A 22,942-nucleotide genomic window follows, 5' to 3' on the forward strand; every position below is an offset into this window, starting at 1 on the left:
TCTGTAAACAGTGAAAGTTCTACTTCTTCCTTACCAATTTGGATGACTTTTATTTCTTTTTCTCGCCTGATTGCTGTGGCTAGGACTTCTAGTACTATGTTGAATTAAAGTGGTGAGAGTGACCATTCTTGTTTTGTTCCTGATCTTAGGCGGAAAGCTCTCAGTTTTTCGCCTTTGAGTATGATGTCAGTTGTGAGTTTTTCATAGATGGCCTTTATTATGTTGCAGTATGTTCCCTCTAGACCTAACTTTGTTGAGAGTTTTTATCATTAATGGATGTAGTACTTTGTCAAATGCTTTTTCTGCAACTATTTTTTTATTATTATTTTTAAAGATTTTATTTATTTATTTGACAGAGAGAGACACAGGGAGAGAGGGAACACAAGCAGGGGGATTGGGGGAGGGAGAAGCAGGCTCCCCGCGGAGCAGGGAGCCCGATGCAGGACTCCATCCCAGGACCCTGGGATCATGACCTGAGCTGAAGGCAGATGCTTAACGACTGAGCCACCAAGGCGCCCCTTTTTCTGCAACTATTGAAATAATCATATGGTTTTTATCCTTTCTCTTGTTGATGTGATATATTATGTTGATTGATTTGTGAATATCAAACTACCCTTGCATCCCAGGAATAAATCCCTCTTGATCATGGTGAGTGAATTTTTATTGTATTGTTGGATTTGGTTCACTAATATTTTGTTGAAGATTTTTGTTTCTATGTTCATCAGAGATATTGGCCTATAGTTCTCTTTTTTTTTTATAGTGTCTTTATCTTGTTTTGGTATCAAGGTAATGCTGGCTTCATAGAATGAATTTGGAAGCTTTCTTTCCTCTTCTATTCTTTGGAATAGTTTGAGAAAAATGTGTTTTTAACTCTAATTTAATTATTTGGTAAAATTCACCTGTGAAGCTGTCTGGTCCTGGACTTCTGTTTCTTGGGAATTTTTTTGATTACTGATTCAATTTTGTTGCTGGTAACCATCTGTTCAAAGTTTGCATTTCTTCATGATTCAGTTTTGGGAGGTTATATGTTTCTAGGAATTTATCTATTCTAGGTTGGCAATTTGTTGACATATAATTTTTAAATAAAATTCTCTTATAATCTTATGTATTTCTGTGGTGTCAGTTGTTATTTCTCTTCTTTTTGTTTGAATCCTCCATCTCTCTTTATCTCTCTTTCTCTCTTTTCTTTTTTTTCTGATGGGTCTGGCTAAAGGTTTATCAGTTTTGTTGATCTTTTCAAAGGACCAGTTCCTGGTTTCATTGATCTGTTCTATTGGTTTTGTTTTGTTTTAGTTTCTATTTTATTTATTTCTGTTTTAATCTTTATTATTTCCTTCCTTCTGTTGGTTTTGAGTTTTGCTTTTCTTTTTCTAGCTCCTTTGGGTGTGAGATTAGGTTGTTTATTTGAGATTTTTCTTGCTTCTTGAGGTAGGCCTGTATTGCTATAAACTTCCCTCTTAAAACAGCTTTTGCTGCATCTGAAAGATTTTGGACCATTGTGTTTTCATTTTCATTTGTCTCCATGTATTTTTTTATTTCCTCTTTGATTTCTTGGTTAGCCTGTTCATTGTTCAGTACCATGTTATTTAACTTCCATGTATTTGTGGTCTTTCATATTTTTTTCTTGTGGTTGATTTCTATTGTCAAGCTTTTGTGGTTGGAAAAGATAATGGTATGACTTCAGTCTTTCTGAATTTGTTGAGACTTGTTTCGTGGCCTAATGTGTAATCTATTCTGGAGATGTTCCAAGTACACTTGAAAAGAATGTGTATTTCACTGTTTTAGGATAGATATATCCATAATTTTTGATAGGTATTCATCTTAGAAATATTCGGACATGTGAACAAAAAGGCACATACACAAATGTTCTCCTCAGCATTATTTTTAACAGTGAAATTTTGGAAACAACCTGGATATCAATCAGTGGAGTAACAGTTAGTGTACATATGTGCTCTAAGTAGCAGAGTATTTGGCCTTCCCACCTCCCACTGCTCTTTCCCTAGGATCTGATTCTCCTCTAAGGAGCCTTCAGTACTATGGGATGAGATCAATAGAAGAACTATTCCCAAGACTCCCTTCGTCTGTCAGTTCCCAGTTTGGGAACCGGAAAAAACTGATCTTTCCTCTCTGACCCCTTGGTGGAGTCAAGGGGGAGTCACATTACATAATTGGCTAACCAGATGGGACTTCAGATCTTGAACCAAAGCGGAGCCAGAGAGTAGTTGAAGACCAAAGCCCTGAGTGACAGCAGTGGTGGCTGTGGCAGGTGTCTATGGGCAGGGAGGGGCGGCAGCTGCCCCCTAGACTGGCACTTCTTGCCAAGTGACAGACTGAGCCTCTACTACTTGGGCACCAGAAAGGCCTTGGTTTCTGTTATTAAAAACATGGATGGGAGGGCGCCTGGGTGGCTCAGATGGTTAAGCGTCTGCCTTCAGCTCAGGTCATGATCCCAGGGTCCTGGGATCGAGTCCCACATCGGGCTCTCTGCTCCTTGGGAGCCTGCTTCTCCCTCTGCCTTTCTCTCTCGCTCTGTCTCTCATGAGACATTAAAAAAAAAAAAAAAAAAAAAAAGGATGGGAGGCCCCAGCTGCAGTCTAATAAGTTGACACATTAGATCTCTGTGAATGGCAGACAAAGTAACCTAACTGATATACTAGAGAATTCTACACAGTTGTTAAAAAGAACGATCATCAGGCCATACTGGCAAGTGGGAAATCAAATGGAAGAACATTCATCCATTCAAGCTCTTTCATTTATTAGTCTCTGTGCTCTGAACTGGACATACCTAGTTCCTGCCCTCATGGAGCACTATTTATGAAGATTTTATTATTTATTTGAGAGACAGCATGCTAGAGAGCACAAGCAGGGAGAGCAGCAGAGGGAGATGGAGAATCAGGCTCCCCGCTGAGCAGGGAGCCCAATGCGGAACTCCATCCCAGGACCCTGGGGTCATGACCTGAGCTGAAGGGAAAAGCTTAACTGACTGAGCCACCCACGTGTCCCTCATGGAGCATTATTTAAAATCGCAAAATATTGGAAATAAATTAAGTGTCTTAACAATAGTGGAACGAGCAATAGTGTAAATTGTGGCATGTACATCCCAGTCGCCCCCCACCTGTCTGGTTTCAATGTCAGCAGTTTCAGTCACCCACCGTCAACTAGTCTGTAAGCAGATGATGCCTCTTCTGACTTCATTGGAAGGTCAGCGTAGCCTAACTCTCCATCACAGTGCCTCCATCATTCGCCTCATTTCACTGCATTGTGTAGGCATTTTATCATCCCATGTTATCACAAGAAGAAGGGCGAGTATGGTACAATAAGGTATTTTGAGAGAGACCACAGTCACATAACTTTTACTGCAGTAGCTTATTGTAATTATTCTATTTTATTATTAGTTATTGTTAACTTCTTGATGTGCCTAATTAATAAACTATCGTAGGTATATATTTATAGGAAAAAACATAGTATATATAGGGTTCAGTACTATCTGTGGTTTCAGGCATCCACTGGGGGTCTTGGAAAGTATCCTGCGCAGGTAAGGGGGAATTACTGTATATAGAAGAACTAACAGCCATTAAAAATAATTAATTTGATTGATAAATATATACTGTCAGTATATATACAAAGTGAAAATAAGATTAAAAATTATGACTATATATGCATACATATTTATTCTATATAATGAACACAATAAAGAAAAATGAAAGTTATACATACATATATAAATATATATGTACATATGGTATATGTATATAGCTATATATCTATATCTACATTTACATATAGATGTCTTACAAAAAGTTGCATTAACCAAAAGGAGGTAGTGTATTCAAATGTTGACAGGACTCATTTCTAAATTTTGGCAATCTGTGTATGTTATATTTATAAACATAAAATTTATTATTCATAACCATAAAATTATTTAAGTAAGGATACAGTAAAACATTTGAAGTTTTCTAACCCCATTTTACAACTAACCATATTTTTGAGATGTTCTGTAATAAGTGAACTGTGTAAACAGACATAGCTATGTAACATACCTATAAAACATATATATGTTACTAAGTAAAAAGAAAAAAAATTCATCATCTTCCTTTAATACATTCCAAGCTCCTAGAGTCAAGTCGGAAGTGCTTGGCCTCCCTTTGCTGGCCCCTGGGGTGTTAGAAGTTTCAGAAGGGACTGAGGGACATACGGTTGCCAGGTTGGGGGGGTTGGAGAGCAGAGTTCTGGGGAGTCAGCTGATAGAGGTGTGGCATGCCGGAGAGGTGTCTGATTTCTGCCCTGCGGCATCATCCTGCAGTAAGCTGTCCAGCGGTAAGTACACGCAAGGTGGACGCACGGAGCCTCTAACACAGTCTCTTTTGCTTTGGGGCAGACAAGGTGGAGCCTCCTCTCGATATCATGCTGTTCTCATTGAACTGCACAGCTTTCAGCATCCAGTGGAGAATGCCGAGGCATCCCAGGAGCCCCGTCATTGGCTATACTGTGAGTACCTGGGCACAGGGATTTCTGTCATGGGTGTCATTGGGGTAACTATACGCCCTGCCTACCCTTTCTCCTCCTATATAGGGCCTCCTTATACCAACTCTCCCCTATTAATCACTGCCCCAGTCTCCTTACATGAAACCAGAGCAAATGTTTCCCTTTTAAGGGTATTTGTAAGTGCCTGAAAGTCAGTTAGGATCTATGGAGTCCTTACTCTGCTCAGGGATGGGAAAATATAAACCAAGTAGAAGATATGCTTCCTGCTATTCAGCTGCCGACAGTCAAGTTCAGAGGTGAAAGCAGAAACATGGGAAGTAATAAGGAGTCACTGGGGAATGTTGTCAACAAGTACAAAATACTGTAAAATCTGAATTAAAGTAAAGACATGAACAGGCAAAGTGGGACAGGGAACAGAGAATGCATTCCTACCTATCAGAGGTTATAGACTGGACTGATTTCATTTCACCAACATGTTTTGTTTGGACAGGGCTTTTAAAAATGGGTCAACTTTTAGGAGTTTGGAGATTTCAGATAAATATTTGGAGTTCTGAAAGCTCTGGGAATATCCAGAGAGGTGGCCACCCTGGGCCCATATTCCTATGGGGCACCGAGCCCACTGGAGCTGGGCTGCCCACTTTAGATGGGACAGAAGCCCCCCCCACTCCCTATAACACCCAGATCTATAACTCCCTACTGCCTCCCTTTCACCAAACATAGGCCCTCCTCCTATTGTCTTCTTAAGGCAGAGAAATGTGTTTCTGAACTCATGTTACAGCAAAAGTGGGGTGATGGAAGATTACCTGAGAAAGTCATGGTTTGGGGGAGAATAGCAGGGCCTGGGTCCAGCCCCCTCCCTCCCACTTCAGTGACACACAGCTCCCTCCTGGACTCTGCAGGCTCATGAGTGTGCGAGCCCAGCCGGGGGCGCGGGGGAAGCTGATGTTCGTTGTAGAACCGGGGTCAGGGAGGCGAGGCAGCGCACCTCGGAAGCCCCTGCGGTTGTGAGTGGAGCTCGAACCCCAGGCCCTTGATCTGCTAGAGAAGTACTAGCACTGCTCTCACCGCGGCTGCCTGCCTCTTTTCCAGGTCTTCTACTCCGAGGTCGGCGTGGATAAATCCCTGCAGGAGCGGTCGCATCCTGTGCTGCTCAGCCAGGACTCTGCGGCCCCGGTGAGTAGCTCCATCGAGGCAGCCCCCTCAAAGCACACCTCTGGTTGGCGTTGCAGCGATATTCAGAAGGATTTCTAATTGCGTGCGTGCATGTGTGTGCGTAGCTGTGTATGTAATAATCATGTGTGTATAGTCCTCTGGAATTTACACACGTCTTTCATGCACATGCCCTCATCACACGCCTGGCCTCTGCATCTCCAGGACGGCAGGCGCGTGCAGAAAGGGTTCTGGGTAAGCACTTCCATCCTGGACTCAACCCACCCCATGCATCCTGTGAGAAAACAGCCACCTTACAGCTGTTCCCCCCCACCTTTTTTTTTTTTTTTTAAAGCATGATACGCTTTTAATCTCAGACTTTTGTACCAGCTGCCCTCATTTGCCCCAGAAGCCCTCAGCCCCAACCTCTATGGTTTACTTTATCCTCAAAGGGGAGATTGGCTTAGCCCACCTGGGAAGCCACTAGGTGAGGTTCCGTGTCACCTCAGCACTGGAACTTTCAACGAGCACCTGGACCCCACCAAGGAGCCAGCAGTGTCCTCGGCCACCAGCCTGCAGCACGGTCCAGAAAGCGAGGGCACAGTGCTGGTGACAGGTGTCTTGGAGTCTGGGCAGTGCCTCTGGAATCGAGATCCTGCCCTGAACACTGGCATCTCTGGGGAGGGCACTGCAGTGCAAAGGTGAAGCACGGGGCCAGGAGGGAAATAGGCACCCTGGGCTTCCAGACATCCTTCCTGCACTTACAGGTTGGCTAACTTTGGCCAGAGTCACCTCACCTGGCTAAGCCTTACCTTTCTCCCATGAAAGGGGTATAATAATTACGCTGTGGTGAGTTCCAAATAAAATGGCGTATGTAAAAGCCTTTGGTTTTTAAAACGTAAAGAAGCCAGATAGACGTTAGTGATCATTCCTGATGATCTTTGCCTTTATGTTAAATATATTCTGTCTGTTCATTACATCCCGGCATTAGAGTATGCTATCAAATTATACCTTGCCCAATTTCAGCACACTTTCATAGTTGCTGCCATACGCCCAGCATAGGATAACACAGAGTCCCTATTCTCGGGCAGCTTTCAGTCTTACTGGGAAAAGCCCATTCTCGCTGATAAACAATTGGAAGGCAACGTAAGATCAGATGTCATGAACAGGCTGCTTAACAGACTCAAGTTTCACAAGTGGTCCACCTAGGGGCTGAGAATTGAAGCAGGGGCAGTTTCTGGGAGGGCAGAGGGGAGGGAGGAGCACTGAAATCAAAAGGAATGGTGTGAGGGCGCCTGGGTGGCTCAGTTGGTTAAGCGACTGCCTTCGGCTCGGGTCATGATCCTGGAGTCCCGGGATCGAGTCCCGCATCGGGCTCCCTGCTCGGCGGGGAGTCTGCTTCTCCCTCGGACCCTCCTCCCTCTCATGCTCTCTGTCTCTCATTCTCTCTCTCTCAAATAAATAAATAAAATCTTTAAAAAAAAAAAAAAAAGGAATGGTGTGAACCAAGAGGACAAGCCATGCCTGTGTGTGTGCATGCCTGTGTGCTTGTGTGTTCCAGTGGGGAGGTGGGGGGAGGTGCAGAATATCCAGAATGGAGAGAGGAAATCATGCGGGAGTCAGGAGGAGGGGAGGGGTCCGGTGGAACAGAGTGGGTTCTGGACTTGAGTTCAGCGTGCGGTATTACAACAAGCCAACCTTACTGGACCTCAGTTCCCTCGTGGACAGAACAGGGGTCCAAATAGTATCTATGTCACAGGGAGCATATCTGGGGTTTCCAAACTGTGTGCCAGGGTTCTCTGGGGCTGTGCAGCAAACTCACAGGGGTGCTGCGGAAGGTTGCAGCTTTTCAAGAGAAAGAGCGACATCTGTGTGAACTACCACCACCGGGTTGTTTGGGTATAACTGTGGATAAACAGAACGCTTACTTAGGCATTTCTTTGGCCTTAGAGGTGCTGTAAAAATGTTCCTGAGACAGCAAAGGTGCCGTGAGCAGAGCAAGTTTGGGAACCTCCAGGCTGTGTCGTATCAGCCTATAGCATAAGGACGCTGCGATCACTAAATGGGGTCATGGCCGTGGAGCCCTCGGCCCCACAGCTGGCTGAACGAGAACTGAGCGAGCAGTCAACAGAATTCAGATGGAAGCTGTGTGTTTGCTGCCCATGGCTCTCTGTAGAAGCGGGGCTACTCTATGGGTTTATTTGCAACCTGTAGGTTTTCCTTTCCTTTCATGTTGTTTTGTTTTGTTTTGTTTTTTCTCCTCTGCAGGAACAGTCTGATCATCGGGTGATTTTTGTAAGTATGCTTCAGAAAAGTTAAACCCTTGCCCCAACCCAGGATTCAGGGGGTCTCTTTTCATCAAAATGTTGATTTTCCCACATCTCGCTCATACTGATTAAGGCCCCAGGGAGAGTGCTTAGTTCCGGTGTAAGCAGGGACTGGGGAGCATACCAGGTGAATTTTTAATCATTTAGAAAGAAGTCGCTTTTATTCTCCTCTGTGCTGCTTCATCTCACATGGCAGAGTAAGGTTAAGAGGAACATTTTTAAAGGTTGAAGTAATTTAAGCTCTGTTCCAAAACTAGGTGAAAAAGACTGAAAAGGAGAGAAGATATTTAAATGAGTGAGCACTGCTGGGGCGGGGGGGTTCCCCTCCCCTACTTTCCTTCTCCTTTCCTCACTTCCTCTAAGGATTTTAGTCCTTCCCAGTAAGCCAGGACCAGGTTACCTCAAACTGCTTGACTTGCTGGATTGAATGCCAAACAGAAGATCGGGTTGTATCCTTTGATGATCTGCCTGTATGGAGGCTTCTAATTCGGTTAACATTTGACACTTACCTTTTTCTTAGAAGAACAACCTGCAAGTTTCAACCTGGAAAATAAGTAGTAAAACAAAGCAGGGCAGTTTGGTCATTTTTTTAGAGTTGGAAATAGAAGTGAGTGTTTAAACTGGTGGGCTCCATGCTTTCTGATCATTCGTATCATCAGTAAAAAATATTTGAAAGTATTTATGTGTGTGTGTGTAATTATGAATTATACACATGCTACTCTACTAGTATATTACGTACATTAGAAAGTTCCACAGAATCTTCAAGGAGGAGATAAGACAGAAATAGAAAGTTCTTTTCTTCTGGCATCTCAGAAGATTGTCTTGCTCACCTAGGAGGATGATGTACCATCATCCTGCTTTGGAGTCCACTGATCTGGCTGACCCAGAACAGTGATGGCACTTGGGTCTTATCCAAGGTTAGAGAGAGAAGACATAGGCAGGAATCATGAGACTTGCATGGAGTCTCAGCTCTGTCATCACAGCAAGGGTGGGCAAGGTTACTGAACCCCTTTGAATCTCTCTTTGACAGTAAAATGAAGGGGTGACCCAGTAATGGTTTCCAGCTGGGGGTTCCTTTGTTCTCTCTGCAGCATATGGACAGAAGTGTGGACGTTTTTGTAGACAAGCTTCAGGGATGATTTTTCCCTGCAGTACACAGGACAGACCCATACAAGGAAGATTTGTACAGCCCCAAAGTCAATGCTGCCCTTCCTGTGAAACTCTGGAAGATACTTTCTAGCTTCTTGTGACCACGCAGGGAGTAGAATCTCCCCAACTCCCCCCTCCACTCTGGCCTGCATAGCCTTCCTCAGGGCCATTGAAAGAAGGATGTTTGGAAGATAACACTTTTCTGTTTCTCTGGTGCCTTCCATGTAATGATGCTAGATATTCACAACTAAGGCCCAGCCTCCACTTGTAGAGTCAACTGTGAAGTTGAATCCAAGGTTATTAACTATCAACAAGGTCATTGTAGAGCAACTGCAGAATTTTGGTGTTGCAACTTTGGCCCAGAGAAGTGAAGTGGCATCTCCAAGATCGCAAAGCTATTTGGCAGCAGAACCTGGGTCTCCTGGTTCCTGCTCCAGTGCTCTCCTGTTTCATGCTTTCTCTCAGCTCTGCTCACTGGATGCCCTTACAGTATAGTAGCTCCCTGTCTGGATTAGCAAACAAGACAACCTCTAGCTTCATTTCTGGAAACAAATGACCTGGGTTTCAAGCAGGAGGAGAAAAAGGGGGTGAAGGTGGAATCTGAAATCAGGGTCAGAGATTTAAGTTCAGAGTCATTCTACATGACTTTATCATTGTAAAGAGGTATTCAGTTAAGAGCAGTCCCATCTTTTTAGGGGCTCCTTGTACATAGCTATCCAGATTATTTTTGTACATTGGGTCATTAAGATAAAAGTCTAACAGTCCAAAATGCCAAGATAATAGTGATTCTAACAAAATGCATTCATGTTTCCTTCAGGATTATAACCTGTCTGGTTACAACCAGTTTTGGTGGCTTTTGTCTGTCAGAGACCCGGAATCCTTCTCTCTCTTTGCTCTGCCAATTCTTCTGGTCCTCCTTCCCATGGCCCAAATTGGCTCACTGGCACATCCACATTCTAGCCAATAGATGAGGAAAAGAGGGAAGGGAACACAGCCCTTCCTACTAAGGGATACCCAGAAGTTGCCCTCAGCATTTTAACTCAAATTCTATTGGACAGACTTTAGTCATATGGCCGCAGCTGGATGCAAGGAATGCTGGGAAATGTAGTCTTTGAGTGGTGATGGCCCAACTAATATACAGGGGTTCTATTATAAGAAAGGAGAGAATGGATATGAGGAGATGATCCATCATCCCTGTCACAGACTTTGTGAATGGAGGAAATGGGACTGGTACAGTAGATGTGGAAAAGGTAGCTGGACATCTGAAAAAGAAGGTGCTAGCCTGAAAATTTGATATGCTGTGTTTGAGAGTTGAGCAATTGGAAGCATATTAGGTTATGGTGTGTCTTATGAGGGAAACCAGACCCATTGTTGTCATTACTTATGTGGTTGAGCTTTCTTCCTGGACTCAGTGAACTAACTAGCCTTGCTTTTCTCTGATCACATGACAACCACTAGGGGTATTGGGAAGACAATGGGGGCAGCTTTTGGGGTTTTGCATTTTAGAAAAGGCTAGACAAACACAAAGCAGGGTTATTTTGCAGCAAAGCATCCAGCTTTGCCCCCTCATCCCCCAAAAAAGGTGTGGGAAGGGCCCCATGAAGACTGCTGAATTCACTCTGGACTGTACTCCAAGAAAGCAATTTCTCTCACTGTTTCCCACTCTCTTGTGTAGAAATAAAAGCTAAGAGAGATAAGCATTTTGACTTGTTCTCAAACTTCCACCAGGCAACAAAATAAAACGCTTAGTTTTTTAATTTCAAGGAGAGCATATACAGTATCTTATGTAGCTTGATGCAAGTAATTATAAAACACTTAAAGATGGAAATAGAAAGATTTGTGAAATTGTGTGGTATTTTAATAAAGAATCCAAGGGTTATCCCTAGTCACAATATAGTGAGAGATTCCATTTGGGAGGATTGATGTCAGAGGAAGATGTGATGGTTAAATCATTGAGTCCAGCTACTCTTTCCATGGCCCCAGCTACCCAGTGCCCTTGACCCTCCCTCCCTTATTGCCACCTAACTAGCTGGTCAAAACAGGAAGACTGGGAATAGTTGGCTTCTGGGAGGGCCACTTTCTACCTGTTTACCTATCAGAATACACCTGGGCTCAAGGTAGTGCTAATTTTCCATATCTAATAAGGAGTTTGCTTTTTAACCTACATAAGCAACTTTGGCAAGTCTAATGTCTCTTGGCTTTCAGTGATAACTTTTTTCTTTTAATGGCCCACAAGTACCAGTCCTTTTCAGGTTTTCAGTGATAACTTTTAAATTTTCAGTACATAAACTTCCATGTTTATAAATAAAATAATAATCTGGTCTTCAGTGTTTATGATAAGTATTTTTTATTGATTTAAATATTATTTAATATTTTTTGTACATGTATTATCGAATTAGAACTTGGGCCTTGGAGTCAAACAAAACAGAGTTCAAATCCCCATTTTGCCACTTAATAAATTTATGTTCTTGAGCAAATCATTAACTTTTCAGGGATTCTATTTTCTCCTCTGTAAATGAAAGTAAGAGTGAGATCTACCTTATAGGACTGAAGAAAGAATTAAATCAGGCTATGTGTTCCTGGAACAGAGAAAACACACAATACGTGGTAATAGTAGCTGTATTTGGTATTGGCTCAGAGCTAATACCTATAATAATCTATAACCATTCAGCTCCTCCCATACACCATCCAGCATAAGGACTTCCAAGGGGAAGAGATCCTAAAGCAAAAGTCTGTGAGGGCATTGGTTTGAAAGTGTATCTGTTCTCCTGGGAAGAGCCTGGGCATGACTGATGAGAGAGAAGTGAGAAGCTTTATATCCACCTGCTACCTCTAGTCTCTTAATCTCCAACTTAACATGGAACCAGGGGACAGATAGTGGAACTGGGATGCGCAGATGCAGGGAGTTAGGACCGGAAGGGGGCTTGGAGTGAGGTCCATATGTTCAGCCAAGACCCCTCATGCAGCTGCATAGAGGATGGAGTGGGGCAGAGAGGAGAGGAGGGGTTATTGGAGACAGACACCCTCAGGGAGGCTGTAGAAATGGCCTAGGTAAGGATTCAGAGGAAGTGGAGGAAGGGAGCAGGTCTGAAAGGCATGTGGAGGTGGCTGGAGGGAGGTGGGTAAGAGAAAGTCAGCCTGTCTCTGGAGTTGCCAACTCCAGGGACAGGGGTACTGATGCTGTTAATCAAGATGGAGGGGTGAGTCGTAGAAGCTGGTTCTTGATGAGGTAATCTGCTTATATTGGACACCCACCTTGATTTGATTTCTTTCTTTCACTCATTCACTTTCCTTCCTTCATTTATTCATTCATCAAAAAAAGCATTGCTTAAGCATTTGCTACCTGTCTCTCCTAAGCTTTAGGTTGCCAGAGGAATAAGAACTTGCTCCTGCCCTCAAGTGGGTGGGGAGAAGGTGACAAATAAACAGATACTTACAATCTAAGGTGAGTGGTGCTAAGATGGAGGTACACCAGAGACGCCAGGGAAGCACAGAGGAGGGGCGCCTAACCAGACTGGAGGCTGGGGGTCAGAGAAATGAGGTAATGTCTCAGCTGAACTGAGTCATGAAGGATGAGCAGGGGTGAGCCAGGCAAGAGTGGGGAGAAGGGCATTTCACGTAGAAGCAGCAGCAGGTTCAAAGGCCCAGAGGCAAGGAATTGAATGGCATAAATTTGAGCCCTGCCAAGTTCTTAGGTATGACTGGAATGTAGCAAGGAAAGGAGGTGACATGAGATGATGCTGGAAGGATAAACAGGGGGACACAACTACGCCATTCTAAGGGGATTTTAAAATGGGAAGTGCCGTGCTCAGATTTGAGGTGTGGGAAGATAACTCTAGCAGGTGGAGTCTACACTGGTGGTGTAGGCAGCATGGGTGACAGGGAGAGTCAGAACCCATTGTCATAACTATGAGGACTTGGACTTAAGTCTATGAGGATGAGATGACCTAAACAGATTCAAGTGATGTGAACGAGTCCCGGTGACAGTATTTGTAACTGGCTGAATGGTGGTTAGAGAGGAGACGTGAACACAGAGAGGAAAGTGTTCAAGAATTTGTGGTGTGGGTAATGAGAGAGCGAACTCAAGAGGAGAAGCAATTTCTTATTTTGTTTTTGGTAGCAGGAAGAGAAATGATTAGTTGAGCTTTGGTTATGTTGAACCTTAGTGGCTTGGTAGTTGTTGGGTAGAGATGTTCTAGAGGCAGTTGCAAACCCACGTCTGGACATCAAGAGGTGGGTCAGAGCTGAGAGGCAGATTTGGGAGGGGTCAAGTGAAGGTGGTGCTCAAAGCTAAGGAAGTAGTAGATGAGCTTACCCAGGCAAGACGACAGAGTGAGAGGGCAAGATGACAAGGGATGACTCCCTGGGAAAAACCAACACCTATGGGGCAAGCAGAGAATGGGGAGTGGGTGGAGGATATTGAGAAGAAGCAATGAGAGAAGTAGAAGGAGACCAAGGAGGAGCAGAGTCATGGCTCCCAAGGGAACTAAGAAATTTCAGAAGCAAGTCTAGGTAACAGTATTGAAAGGTACAGTAAGTCAAGTATGGAGAATCATCCCCATTGGATTTATTACAAGATTGTGTGGTGACCTTGCTTGGTAAGAACATCTCAGTAGGTTTGTAGTGCAGAGAGGCATGGTGAGGGACGAATAAGAGGTGAGGAAGGGGCACCTGGGGGGGCTCAGTCGGTTAAGCATTTGTCTTCAGCTCAGGTCAGGATCCCAGGGTCCTGGGATCGAGCCCCGCATCAGGCTCCTGCCTCAGCAGGGAGCCTGCTTCTCCCTCTGCCGCTCCCCCTGCTTCTGCTCTCTCTGTCAAATAAATTAAAAAACAGAAACAAAAGAGTCTCTTATAGTTTGTTTCCCTCTCTCTTTAGAAAAAAAAAAAAAGAGGTGAGGAAGTGGAGGCAGCTCCTTTAAGAAAGTTGCCCCCGTGGAGAGGAGGTGGGCGCATGTATGCTGGGGAATAGTTGGCCATTCTTGAGGTGGGAGAGACTTGAGCGCACTGAGTACTCACATAAGGACCGGGTAGGTAGGGGAGGGGATGGAGTCACAGGAGAAGGTGGGCTACAGATGGAATGCAGAACGCAGTGGGCGAGCCGAGCCTTGGCCCTGGGGTTCATACACCTGGCTGCCCATTAGCCTCAGCCCAGAGCTTTATACTGACACCCGGGGCCCTGCCTTCCACGGATTCTGATTTAAGTAATCTGGAGTGGAGTCCAGGCATTGGTATTTTTTTTAGAGATTCTAATGTGCACTCAGGGTTAAGGACTCCTGTAGTAAGTATTTGATAACTCTTGGTTGAGTCCTTTTAAAAAGTTTTGTTGATCAGCGGGTGAATTCTCCTTAGCAACGGTGGATATTTGATCATCTGCAGAGAAGGTTTTGAAGAAGTACAAGACAGGATCCCTGCTCTCAAGGGGCTTACAGTCCCATAGGAGAAGTAGTAATACATACTTTGTAATATATAAAAGTACTAAATTAGTGGCACAACCTTGGTAGGGTAAGATCAGGTCTCGGTGGTCAGGAGTCCTGGGGAAGGTTTGGGCCTCGGAGGAGTAGTGGAAACTAGGTAAGCAGGGAAGAGGAGGGGCCTCACCAAGACAGTAATCGTGACAACCCATTTCTTGAGTTCTTTACACACATTATCCCAAATATTACAGCTATGCAAGATAGTTCTATATCATCTCCATTTTACAGAGGAAGAAACCGAGACTCAGGGGATTTAATTTCAAGGCCACAGCTAGCAATAAGTGGCAGAATCAGGATTCAAGCCTATGACTAATTGATTCCAAAGCCTGTGTCCTTTCCACTGTAGTGTGCTGGGACCAGTGGGAGCCAGACCCCCACTTACTAGTTAGCACTGTATAGCCCCAGGGGCATACTGCTTTTCACAAAGCCTGAAGTGGAGCAAGTCTTCTTCAGCTGGGGCCTTCTGGTCAGCAATACTGTGCAGGTGAAGCTCATATACATCCTTCATCAATTTGGGGTCCCTAGACCAGCAGCAATACTTGGAAACTCTTAGAAATGCAACATCTCGGGCCCCTTCCCAAATATACTGAATCAGCAACCCTGGGAGGCAGGCCCAGCAATTTAAGAAGCCCTCCTGGTGATTCTGATGCAGTTTAAAATTTGAGAACCAAATTTGAGTCCCTACTTTATTGGTACAACTCAAGACCTCAGTTTGCTGCTGTGGCTAGTCTCTGAGCATCTGTGACATGCAAACGGAGAGAAAAAACTGGTGGATTCCAGCCCTGGAAAAGATTATTACCTGAATTTTAGCAGTCCAGTACTCTGATCAAGGAACTCAAATGTTAAAAGCAAAATCTGATAGGGTGACTGAGTCTCAGTTCTAGAACAGTGTATAGATGCCAATAAAGGGTAATTCTCTAGTTGTGGGAAATATGTGATGGTGTTTTCCTCTTTGCAAATTTTAAAACTTGGCCAGTCCTAGAGAAAGCAAAATAATCTCTGTCCCAAGAAGTTTCACAGGGGCCTCGAGGTGCAACCCTTCTGGAAATTGTCTGGTTTGCTCAAAAAGAACTTCTGGTCATTGACACATTTCCGGTTTGGTCATTGACAGGAGGAAGTGATTGGAGATTTGAAACCAGGCACTGAATATCAAGTGAGCATAGCAGCTTACAGCCAGAGTGGCAAAGGGCGGCTTAGCTCCCCTCGGCATGTTACCACTTTGCCCCAAGGTAAGATGGGTTCAATTCATTAAGAGTGGGAAAGCAATGGGTGCTATTCATTTATCCCTTCATTCAGTATATATCAGTGAGGACCTACTATGTGCCAGGCACCGTGCAAGGCTCTGGTGGTGAACCAAAACAGGCACACCTTTGTCCTCTCAGAACTTAGTGGGGTGGGTCAAGACATTACCTAGTTAAGGTGTAGTCACGGATTATGGTAAATGCTATCTAGTGCTGTAAGAACATGTAAAGGGAGATCCCATGTAGGGGTGAGGTAAGAATTCCCTGGGGAGATGACTACTAAGTGAAGGTCTGACCAGTAAGTGGGAATCAGGAAGGGGAGGAAGGGGAGTGAGAGAGGAGATTTTATAGGCAAAGGGAACCCAACAAAGGCTCATTGAGGTGACACTGTGCTGGACACTGGGGGACAAAGGTGGCTCCATCATCATTGCTCACAAGCTCATTGTGGAGGGAGAAGCAAATAGTAGATGAGCAGCTCCAGGGCATCTGAGGTCTGTGCAGCAGGCTCTGGAGCACTCAGAAGGGAGCACTCCTCCATCCCAAGGTGCAGGGAAGGTTTTAGAAAGATCAATATTTTTGGCCTGAAGTTTGAAAACTACATAGGATTCCTCTAGGAGAGACAGCAAGAAAAATGTTTCTGGCATAAGCAATAGTATAAGTAAAGGCTGGGAGATGTGAAAGTCTGGATATGAAAATAGTAACAGCAGTTTCCTTGGGGTGATAGGATCGTGAGTGAGTCTTCCATCTTTACACATGAGGGCATGAGGGCATGTCCCAAACATCCTACCATTGGTATGTATTCTGATGGTTGGGGCAACACACACACACACACACATACACAAGCACAAACACACACACACATACACAAGAATTGAACATGAGTGACAGTAATGCTATGCATTTCATTTTCCTCGCAGGTGTCAATTCTAACATGCAAACAGATGAAAGGTTACTAGGAGGTGGGAGTGTAGTTGAGGGTTTTAAAGGGTATGCACCATTGTGTGTCCCAGGGCCAATGATGTCTTAATTTAGTTAGAGTTTCAGCCAGGGCATTGAGGGAAGGAAGGAAGACCAGCTCTCATTATCTCAAACCTTACATGGCAAATCCAGTTGTGATTATTTTTTTGTGTTTGTTTGGCTTGGATTTGGAGACTATTCTGAATAGAGATGTTTAGGCTGTAGGAAGCACACGTGCTTTCTATATATTAAACATCCCCAGCAACAAGACCACAGCCAACTCTAGGTGTTTGCTGTCCTGCCTAGATTCCTGCCTGCCTCCAACAGCGCCCCAGCAGCCTCACGTCACTGTGGTCTCTGATTCTGAGGTGGCCCTGTCTTGGAAACCTGGAAAGAGTGAAGGAAGCTCCCCCATTCAGTACTATTCTGTAGAATTCATCAGGTAAGTTTGTGTGTCACACTCAAAAGCCATATGTATCAACCTCAGGTATTCCAAGCATGACAGAATACTGCATTGAGTGTCGTCTCCTCTGCATGTGTGTTTAAGAGATGACAAAGGCTTAAAGACCTATATTTATACTCTGTCCCTGGGCCAGCACCTGCCTCCACACCTCTTCAGAGGCGGGTCATCTGGTAAACCTGACACTCACCTTACCTCTTCCTCATTTCCTCCACCATCAGGACTGTCCTAGGCTCTGAAAACTCCCGAGGCATCATTGCCAACAATCCTGCCCACATTTCAAGCTTGAAACTTGTCTCCCTGGCTTTGGAACATTATACTTGAAGTAAATATTTGATGGCGATTTTTCTTGAGGGAGGGGGAAAACAAATATAAGTCATTGTTTCCTCCGCATCCTTATTGCTGTGGGGCAGGTGTTTTGGTTTGGTTTCTGCTTTTTTTCTCTCATCTACCTCTCCAGTTCTCATTATTCAGCTTATCAGAGGGTAGAAGAGGGATGAGGAATTCTAACAAAAGCTTACAGATAGGAAAACATGGATTCTCAATGCCACTATGTAATTATAAGCAAAAATACACAAACAAAACAAAACAAAACAAAAACAATGCACACATCCCCCCCACACACAAACATTCACACACATACATGCACACACCAAGTAAAAGGAATTCCCAACCTAAGGCCTCTCCTCTGAACTCCAGCTGCAGTTGGAGTGAGAACCGAAGCACCAGGCTGATGCACACGACATCTGTGGAGTTAGTGTTCCCTCCATTAAACGTGGTGGCATTTGTCTAAGGCCTGCTGCTTCATGGATTCATAAAGAGACTAGTTCAGCACCCCATTCCTTAGGCTCTCTGAAGCTGGGACCAAATGATTCTGCCAGGATTTTGATTAGCCCTGCTCTGTGGCTTGACTTCCTTGCCTCCTCCTCCATGGTGGAAAATAGATACGTGTTTCTTCAGAGAAGTGCTACACTGAGTCCCTTTAATGCTCGAGGACAGGGCTCATTTCAGGCAGGATTTGTTGACTTGCAGGTGGCGGAAGGCTGGAAGATGAGGCAGTAATGTAGTGGCTCCTGGGACTCTCAAGTCCCAGGCAAATCTAGGTTCAGGGAAGAGCTCATCTGTGCCAAAGCAGCCATTTGTCTCCATCCATCTCTGTCCCCTGCTTTCCCCTTTATTGGCTACATTTTCAAGCAGGCTTCTCTGGTGTGGTGGCAAGATGGCCGCCAGGCACCGAAGACTTGCCATCTACTAGCATAACTCCCCACTGGAAAAGAGTGGATATTTCTCAGTGGACCCATTGGAGTCTCATTGTCCACTCTAATGGCCAGGCTTGGGTTCCTCGTCTCTGAGCCAATCACTGTGGCCAGGGAAGAGGCTACACTAATTGATCAGGCATTTGTTCATATTCTGAGCTCTGGAACTAAGGCCTGGTGGTTCATTTACCCCTGAAGTACATGGATTGAGGGAGTTCAGAAGGGTTGGTTCATCCAAGGAAAATTGTGGTGCTATTAAAGAAAAAGGGAAGAACAGATGCTGGGAAAATGAGGGGGAATAAAGATGCTCACTGCAAAGCTCCAGACCGATGCTCATCATTGAGGATAATCTACAAACCCGCCATTGAACAAATTTGGTAGGCAAAGCTGGAGTGTGCCTGGGATAGAAAAGATTCTAATCCTGCTTCCAGTAGTAGTTAAACATGAAACACTGCAAGTCCTAAAACTTCAGCTTGCTCATCCCTAAAACTCTGCGTGAAACTTGACATTTCTAATGCACTTGTCTAGCACCAGCAAAGCAAAATGTAATACTTTGAAATTTGGGGAAATGCAAAATTTTTCATGGTAGCCCAGCAGACTATCTGTGTAACCCCCAGCAAAGATGATGGTTATCATTTATTTTTAATTTTGTGCTAAAACATGTATTTTGAAAACTGGTTTTAAGCCTTGCATATTGGCAAAAGTTAGAAATTGCAGTTTCTTAACCTGTGTGCACCACTGAATGTGGATGATGAAAGGGATTCATTGAGTTTAGAACCAGAAGAATAGGAAGAAAACTCTGCCACCACCACCTGCTGGCTCTGGGCCTTGGCGCAAGTCACTTCCTGCCCTGAAACCTCAGTGCCTCTCAGAGTTTGGGGTCCCCCCACAGGCTGGCCTGAGACAAGGGCTTGAGTGCAAGTCGGTTATTTGATTTGGAAGCAGGAATGAGAAGGTGGGGAGAGGGAGACAGGGAAGGAGGATGTATGACTATGTCTCCAAAGTCACTTCTACAGTCACCAGGGTCTTCTATGGGGGTTTGATTTCACTGAGCTCTCCCTGAAGTATGCAGAATTCCTCTCAAATTTGCCTGTCCAAAGGACAGGAACCATTACTCATGGGCTCCTGTTCTCAGCTGATTGAGAGTATCCTTCAGGGGTCTAACTTCCCACACTTCTAGGCTCTGCTGGCATGTAGATTAAGGACGGGTCCCCGGGGCTAGAAGGAGGTATGATTGTGAGCACAGCATGTGATTGAGGTCGGATGCGGCTCTACAAGGCCAATCTGAGCTCACGTGAAACTTTCCACATAGCAGCTGCTGCTGAAACCAAAAGTGGAGCAAAGGGGGGTGATGTGGGCCCCACAGGCATTGACTGCCAGTCCTTATCTGCAATATATGGTGTGTGGTCAGGAGGATCAGCTGCAATCACACAGGAGAAAGAGCTTTGTAGATGTTAAAACCTACAAGAGTGTATGGTACACATGGGTGTTATGTACCTACATTTAATAATTATACTTCTTCACCAAGAAAAATGCACTTCTTTAGCATTCAGAACAGTCTCTAACATTTGAGGGCTCAGGTCCCAGATTTTTATGTATTGACATTTAAAAATTATATACCATTCTAAAAAACTTAATTTTTAAAAAAATCTGTTTATCTTGACAAATATAACTTTACAGTGTTCTGGAAAGCTAACTTTGAATTTAGAGTTCTTGGACATCTTGGAGTTCTATTTGGAACATGGTGGAATGGGGAGCTGCCCCCGTTTCCAGCCCCCATGCTAGGATCTCTGCCTCCATTATCTCTTCCAGAATATCTAACTCTGGTCAAATGATTTTACCTCAGAACCTCCATGTCCTCATCTGTAAGAGCAAGCTGCTATAACCCTCATTGCAGAATTGTTGGCTACAGTCTTTACAAAGTGTTTCTACATCATAGGCATTTAACGCCTGTTTGTTTTCTCCCCTCCACACCTCGTTTTCCCTTTTACAAAGAAAGCAATTGAGGCTCAATTGCTTAAGTTGCTTTGCCAAGGTAAAATGACAGGTTGGGGACAGAATCAAGATCAGAAGTCTCCTGACTTCCAGCCCAGTGCTCTTTTTGTGAAACCCTAACTCCCTTTCATGTCCGTGATCCACTCCTGAGATGGTAGAAGTGTAGACTCAGCCCCCGCCCAGAGCCCTGCTGGGAAGGAACCGTGAAGCCTCATCTTAGGCTGCTGTTTGCTCTTCCAGAATGAAAGCTTTCACAGCTTGTTGTGGTATTGAATGTTTGGCCGCAGAAAAAATCCCCACGTTCATCTGTAAACGTCTCAGAGCCTATCCCATTCCAGTGAGTACTCCAGGATATCTTTAGAGAGAGCTTTCTGAGCTCTAAATCAGAAACTGCAATCAGTGTGAAAAGCTTTTGGGGGTCTTTAGTCATTATTCTGTTCTCCCCGGAAAGGTCTGCTTAATGTTAATATTGAATTCCTTTTGCCCAGATACCTCCTGTGTGCACAAACACCAGGGACAGGTCTTTGTGTGAGCCCGAAGTTTCTAGTTATAGCCAAGAGACAGGCTGGCAAGCCAAGACTCTGAAACTGTAGAAATCAGGTTCCCGCCAGAAGTTATCCTCAGATTTCAACCCTCTTAATGGGAAGTTCTCCTGTAAGTCCTGTCTCTGGAAGATGAGCTTCTCCTCCCTCTCTCTGCCTTGGTAGGAGCTTATACATCAGTTGTTCTTCTTATTCAGTGAGGGTGATGGTATCAAAGGCATTGTTAAGAAATTGTCTAAAAAGCTTTTAAAGAGGTTTTTAACTGGCTGATAAAAGATTAACCAGAGAAATTATACTGGACCAGAGTATGGGGGTACTGACTGCGTATTTGCTAGTTTCATTGGTATTTCAGGTGGACATTATGTATTTATGGTGCTCTCTTGAGTCATGAGCTTAAGACCAAGCAAATTTTTTATTTCTCATCCAGCTTCTGCCTCCCCAAAATGGAGGACATCCATAGGGTGACCCCCCTGAAGGGGTGCTCTCAGTGACTTGGTCTCTGGCTTGGGGAGGATGAAGCTTTAGATGAACATAATCTGATCTCCCCCAGAGTTGGCCTGGGGGCTATTTATTCGCTTCCTCACTAAGAGTAGATTTTTTTATTTTTAATCAGTGTAGAAAAGATTTGAAGAGGCAGATTCTAAGTAAGCCTGTAGGCTGTAAGGTATTTTGCAGTGTTTTTAAAACTTTTACCTGCTTTTTTAAAACAGAAAAGCCCTGCATTTGAGGTGAAGGAGAATTTTTTTTTTTTTTTTTCTAAAGTGATACTGAAAATTTCTTTGGGGGCAGCAATACTTTCTGTTTATTAAAATAAGAACCAAGCATAAATATAGCTACCTATGATTTGAAATATTTTGGCTATAAATATCTGAGAAACTTTCCTCCTTCTGCCTAAGAATTTCCCCAGGGTAAGTGCCTTTCTCTTAAGCAAAAAATAAATACTATGGTGGCAATGAAAACCAAAGGCCTGGAAAAGTATTCCTTACCTCTGATGTTCCCATTGGAGTGCCATGCCCCACATGTGCTATCTATCAGGTTGGTTAAAGTTTTCATTTAACTTAAGTATAGTTTTTCTATAAGTGTGACCTGATGGGTTAAAATTGCTTGAGCTTTGCATTGGCAATTGCTGGAAAGGGTAGATTAAAGCTTTCAGTGGCTGTTTAAGTTTTTATTCAAATTCCAATTCATCAACATAAGTGTACTATTCATTTCAGGTGTACAATATAGTGATTCAACACTTCCTTACATCACCCGGTGCTCATCACAAGTGCCCTCCTTCATCCCTGTCACCCACCTAACCCAACCCCCCACCCACCACCCCTCTGGCAACTATCAGTTCTCTGTAGTTATGAGTCTGTTTCTTGGTCAGCCTCTCTCTCTCTTTTTTCCCCCTTTGCTCGTTTGTTTTTTTTCTTAAATTCCAGATACGAGTGATAGTGGCTCTTTTTAATAAAAAAGTCCACCACTGGTTTATTTGTAGTCCATGTGAAAGTTCAAAATATTTCTGTGTATGTATTAAGGACACTGGCCAAGAAATGTTGATCTCAGTCACAGTTATATTAATAAAGGAGAAAAAGCAGTGCGTCTCCTTTTTTCCCTTTCACACCCTTCTGCTTAAGTAATTCCCTGGTCCCTTGCAGATGCCTTCCATAATAAGACTTGCAAAATTCATCTTCACACAGGGCTGCTTCTAAGCTGATTGCAGTGCCTACCGATTGGTTTCACTTGAGAATCTTAAGGTCATACACACTTGGGCGGGTTTTTAAAATTATTTCACAAACTGATATTTTTGTCAAAGTCATCTGTCTTTCCATCCCATCAAAGACTCTTCCTTAATCTGCAAGTAACAAATGAATTTAATTAGTTTGCTCACAGGAAGTTACCTTGTAAAGACTGTTACTAAAATGAAG

The 22,942-nt window shown here is 44.0% G+C and overlaps 1 protein-coding gene across 2 annotated transcripts in view; it reads left to right on the plus strand.

Moving 5' to 3' along the window:
* LOC118006408 (pikachurin-like) overlaps positions 1-22,942 on the plus strand; it is a 175,168-nt gene that overhangs the window by 59,657 nt on the left and 92,569 nt on the right. For both annotated transcript variants that reach the window (XM_034999056.1, XM_034999057.1), the window contains exons 2-6: positions 4,379-4,488; positions 5,575-5,658; positions 7,903-7,929; positions 15,693-15,810; positions 17,086-17,221. In XM_034999056.1, coding sequence (XP_034854947.1) covers positions 4,379-4,488; positions 5,575-5,658; positions 7,903-7,929; positions 15,693-15,810; positions 17,086-17,221 — 475 coding nt within the window. The remainder of the gene's footprint in view (positions 1-4,378; positions 4,489-5,574; positions 5,659-7,902; positions 7,930-15,692; positions 15,811-17,085; positions 17,222-22,942) is intronic.

The sequence above is a fragment of the Mirounga leonina genome, unplaced genomic scaffold, assembly GCF_011800145.1.
Source record: "Mirounga leonina isolate KUSES-001 unplaced genomic scaffold, KU_Mleo_1.0 Mir_96, whole genome shotgun sequence".
In the NCBI taxonomy this organism is placed as follows: domain Eukaryota; kingdom Metazoa; phylum Chordata; class Mammalia; order Carnivora; family Phocidae; genus Mirounga; species Mirounga leonina.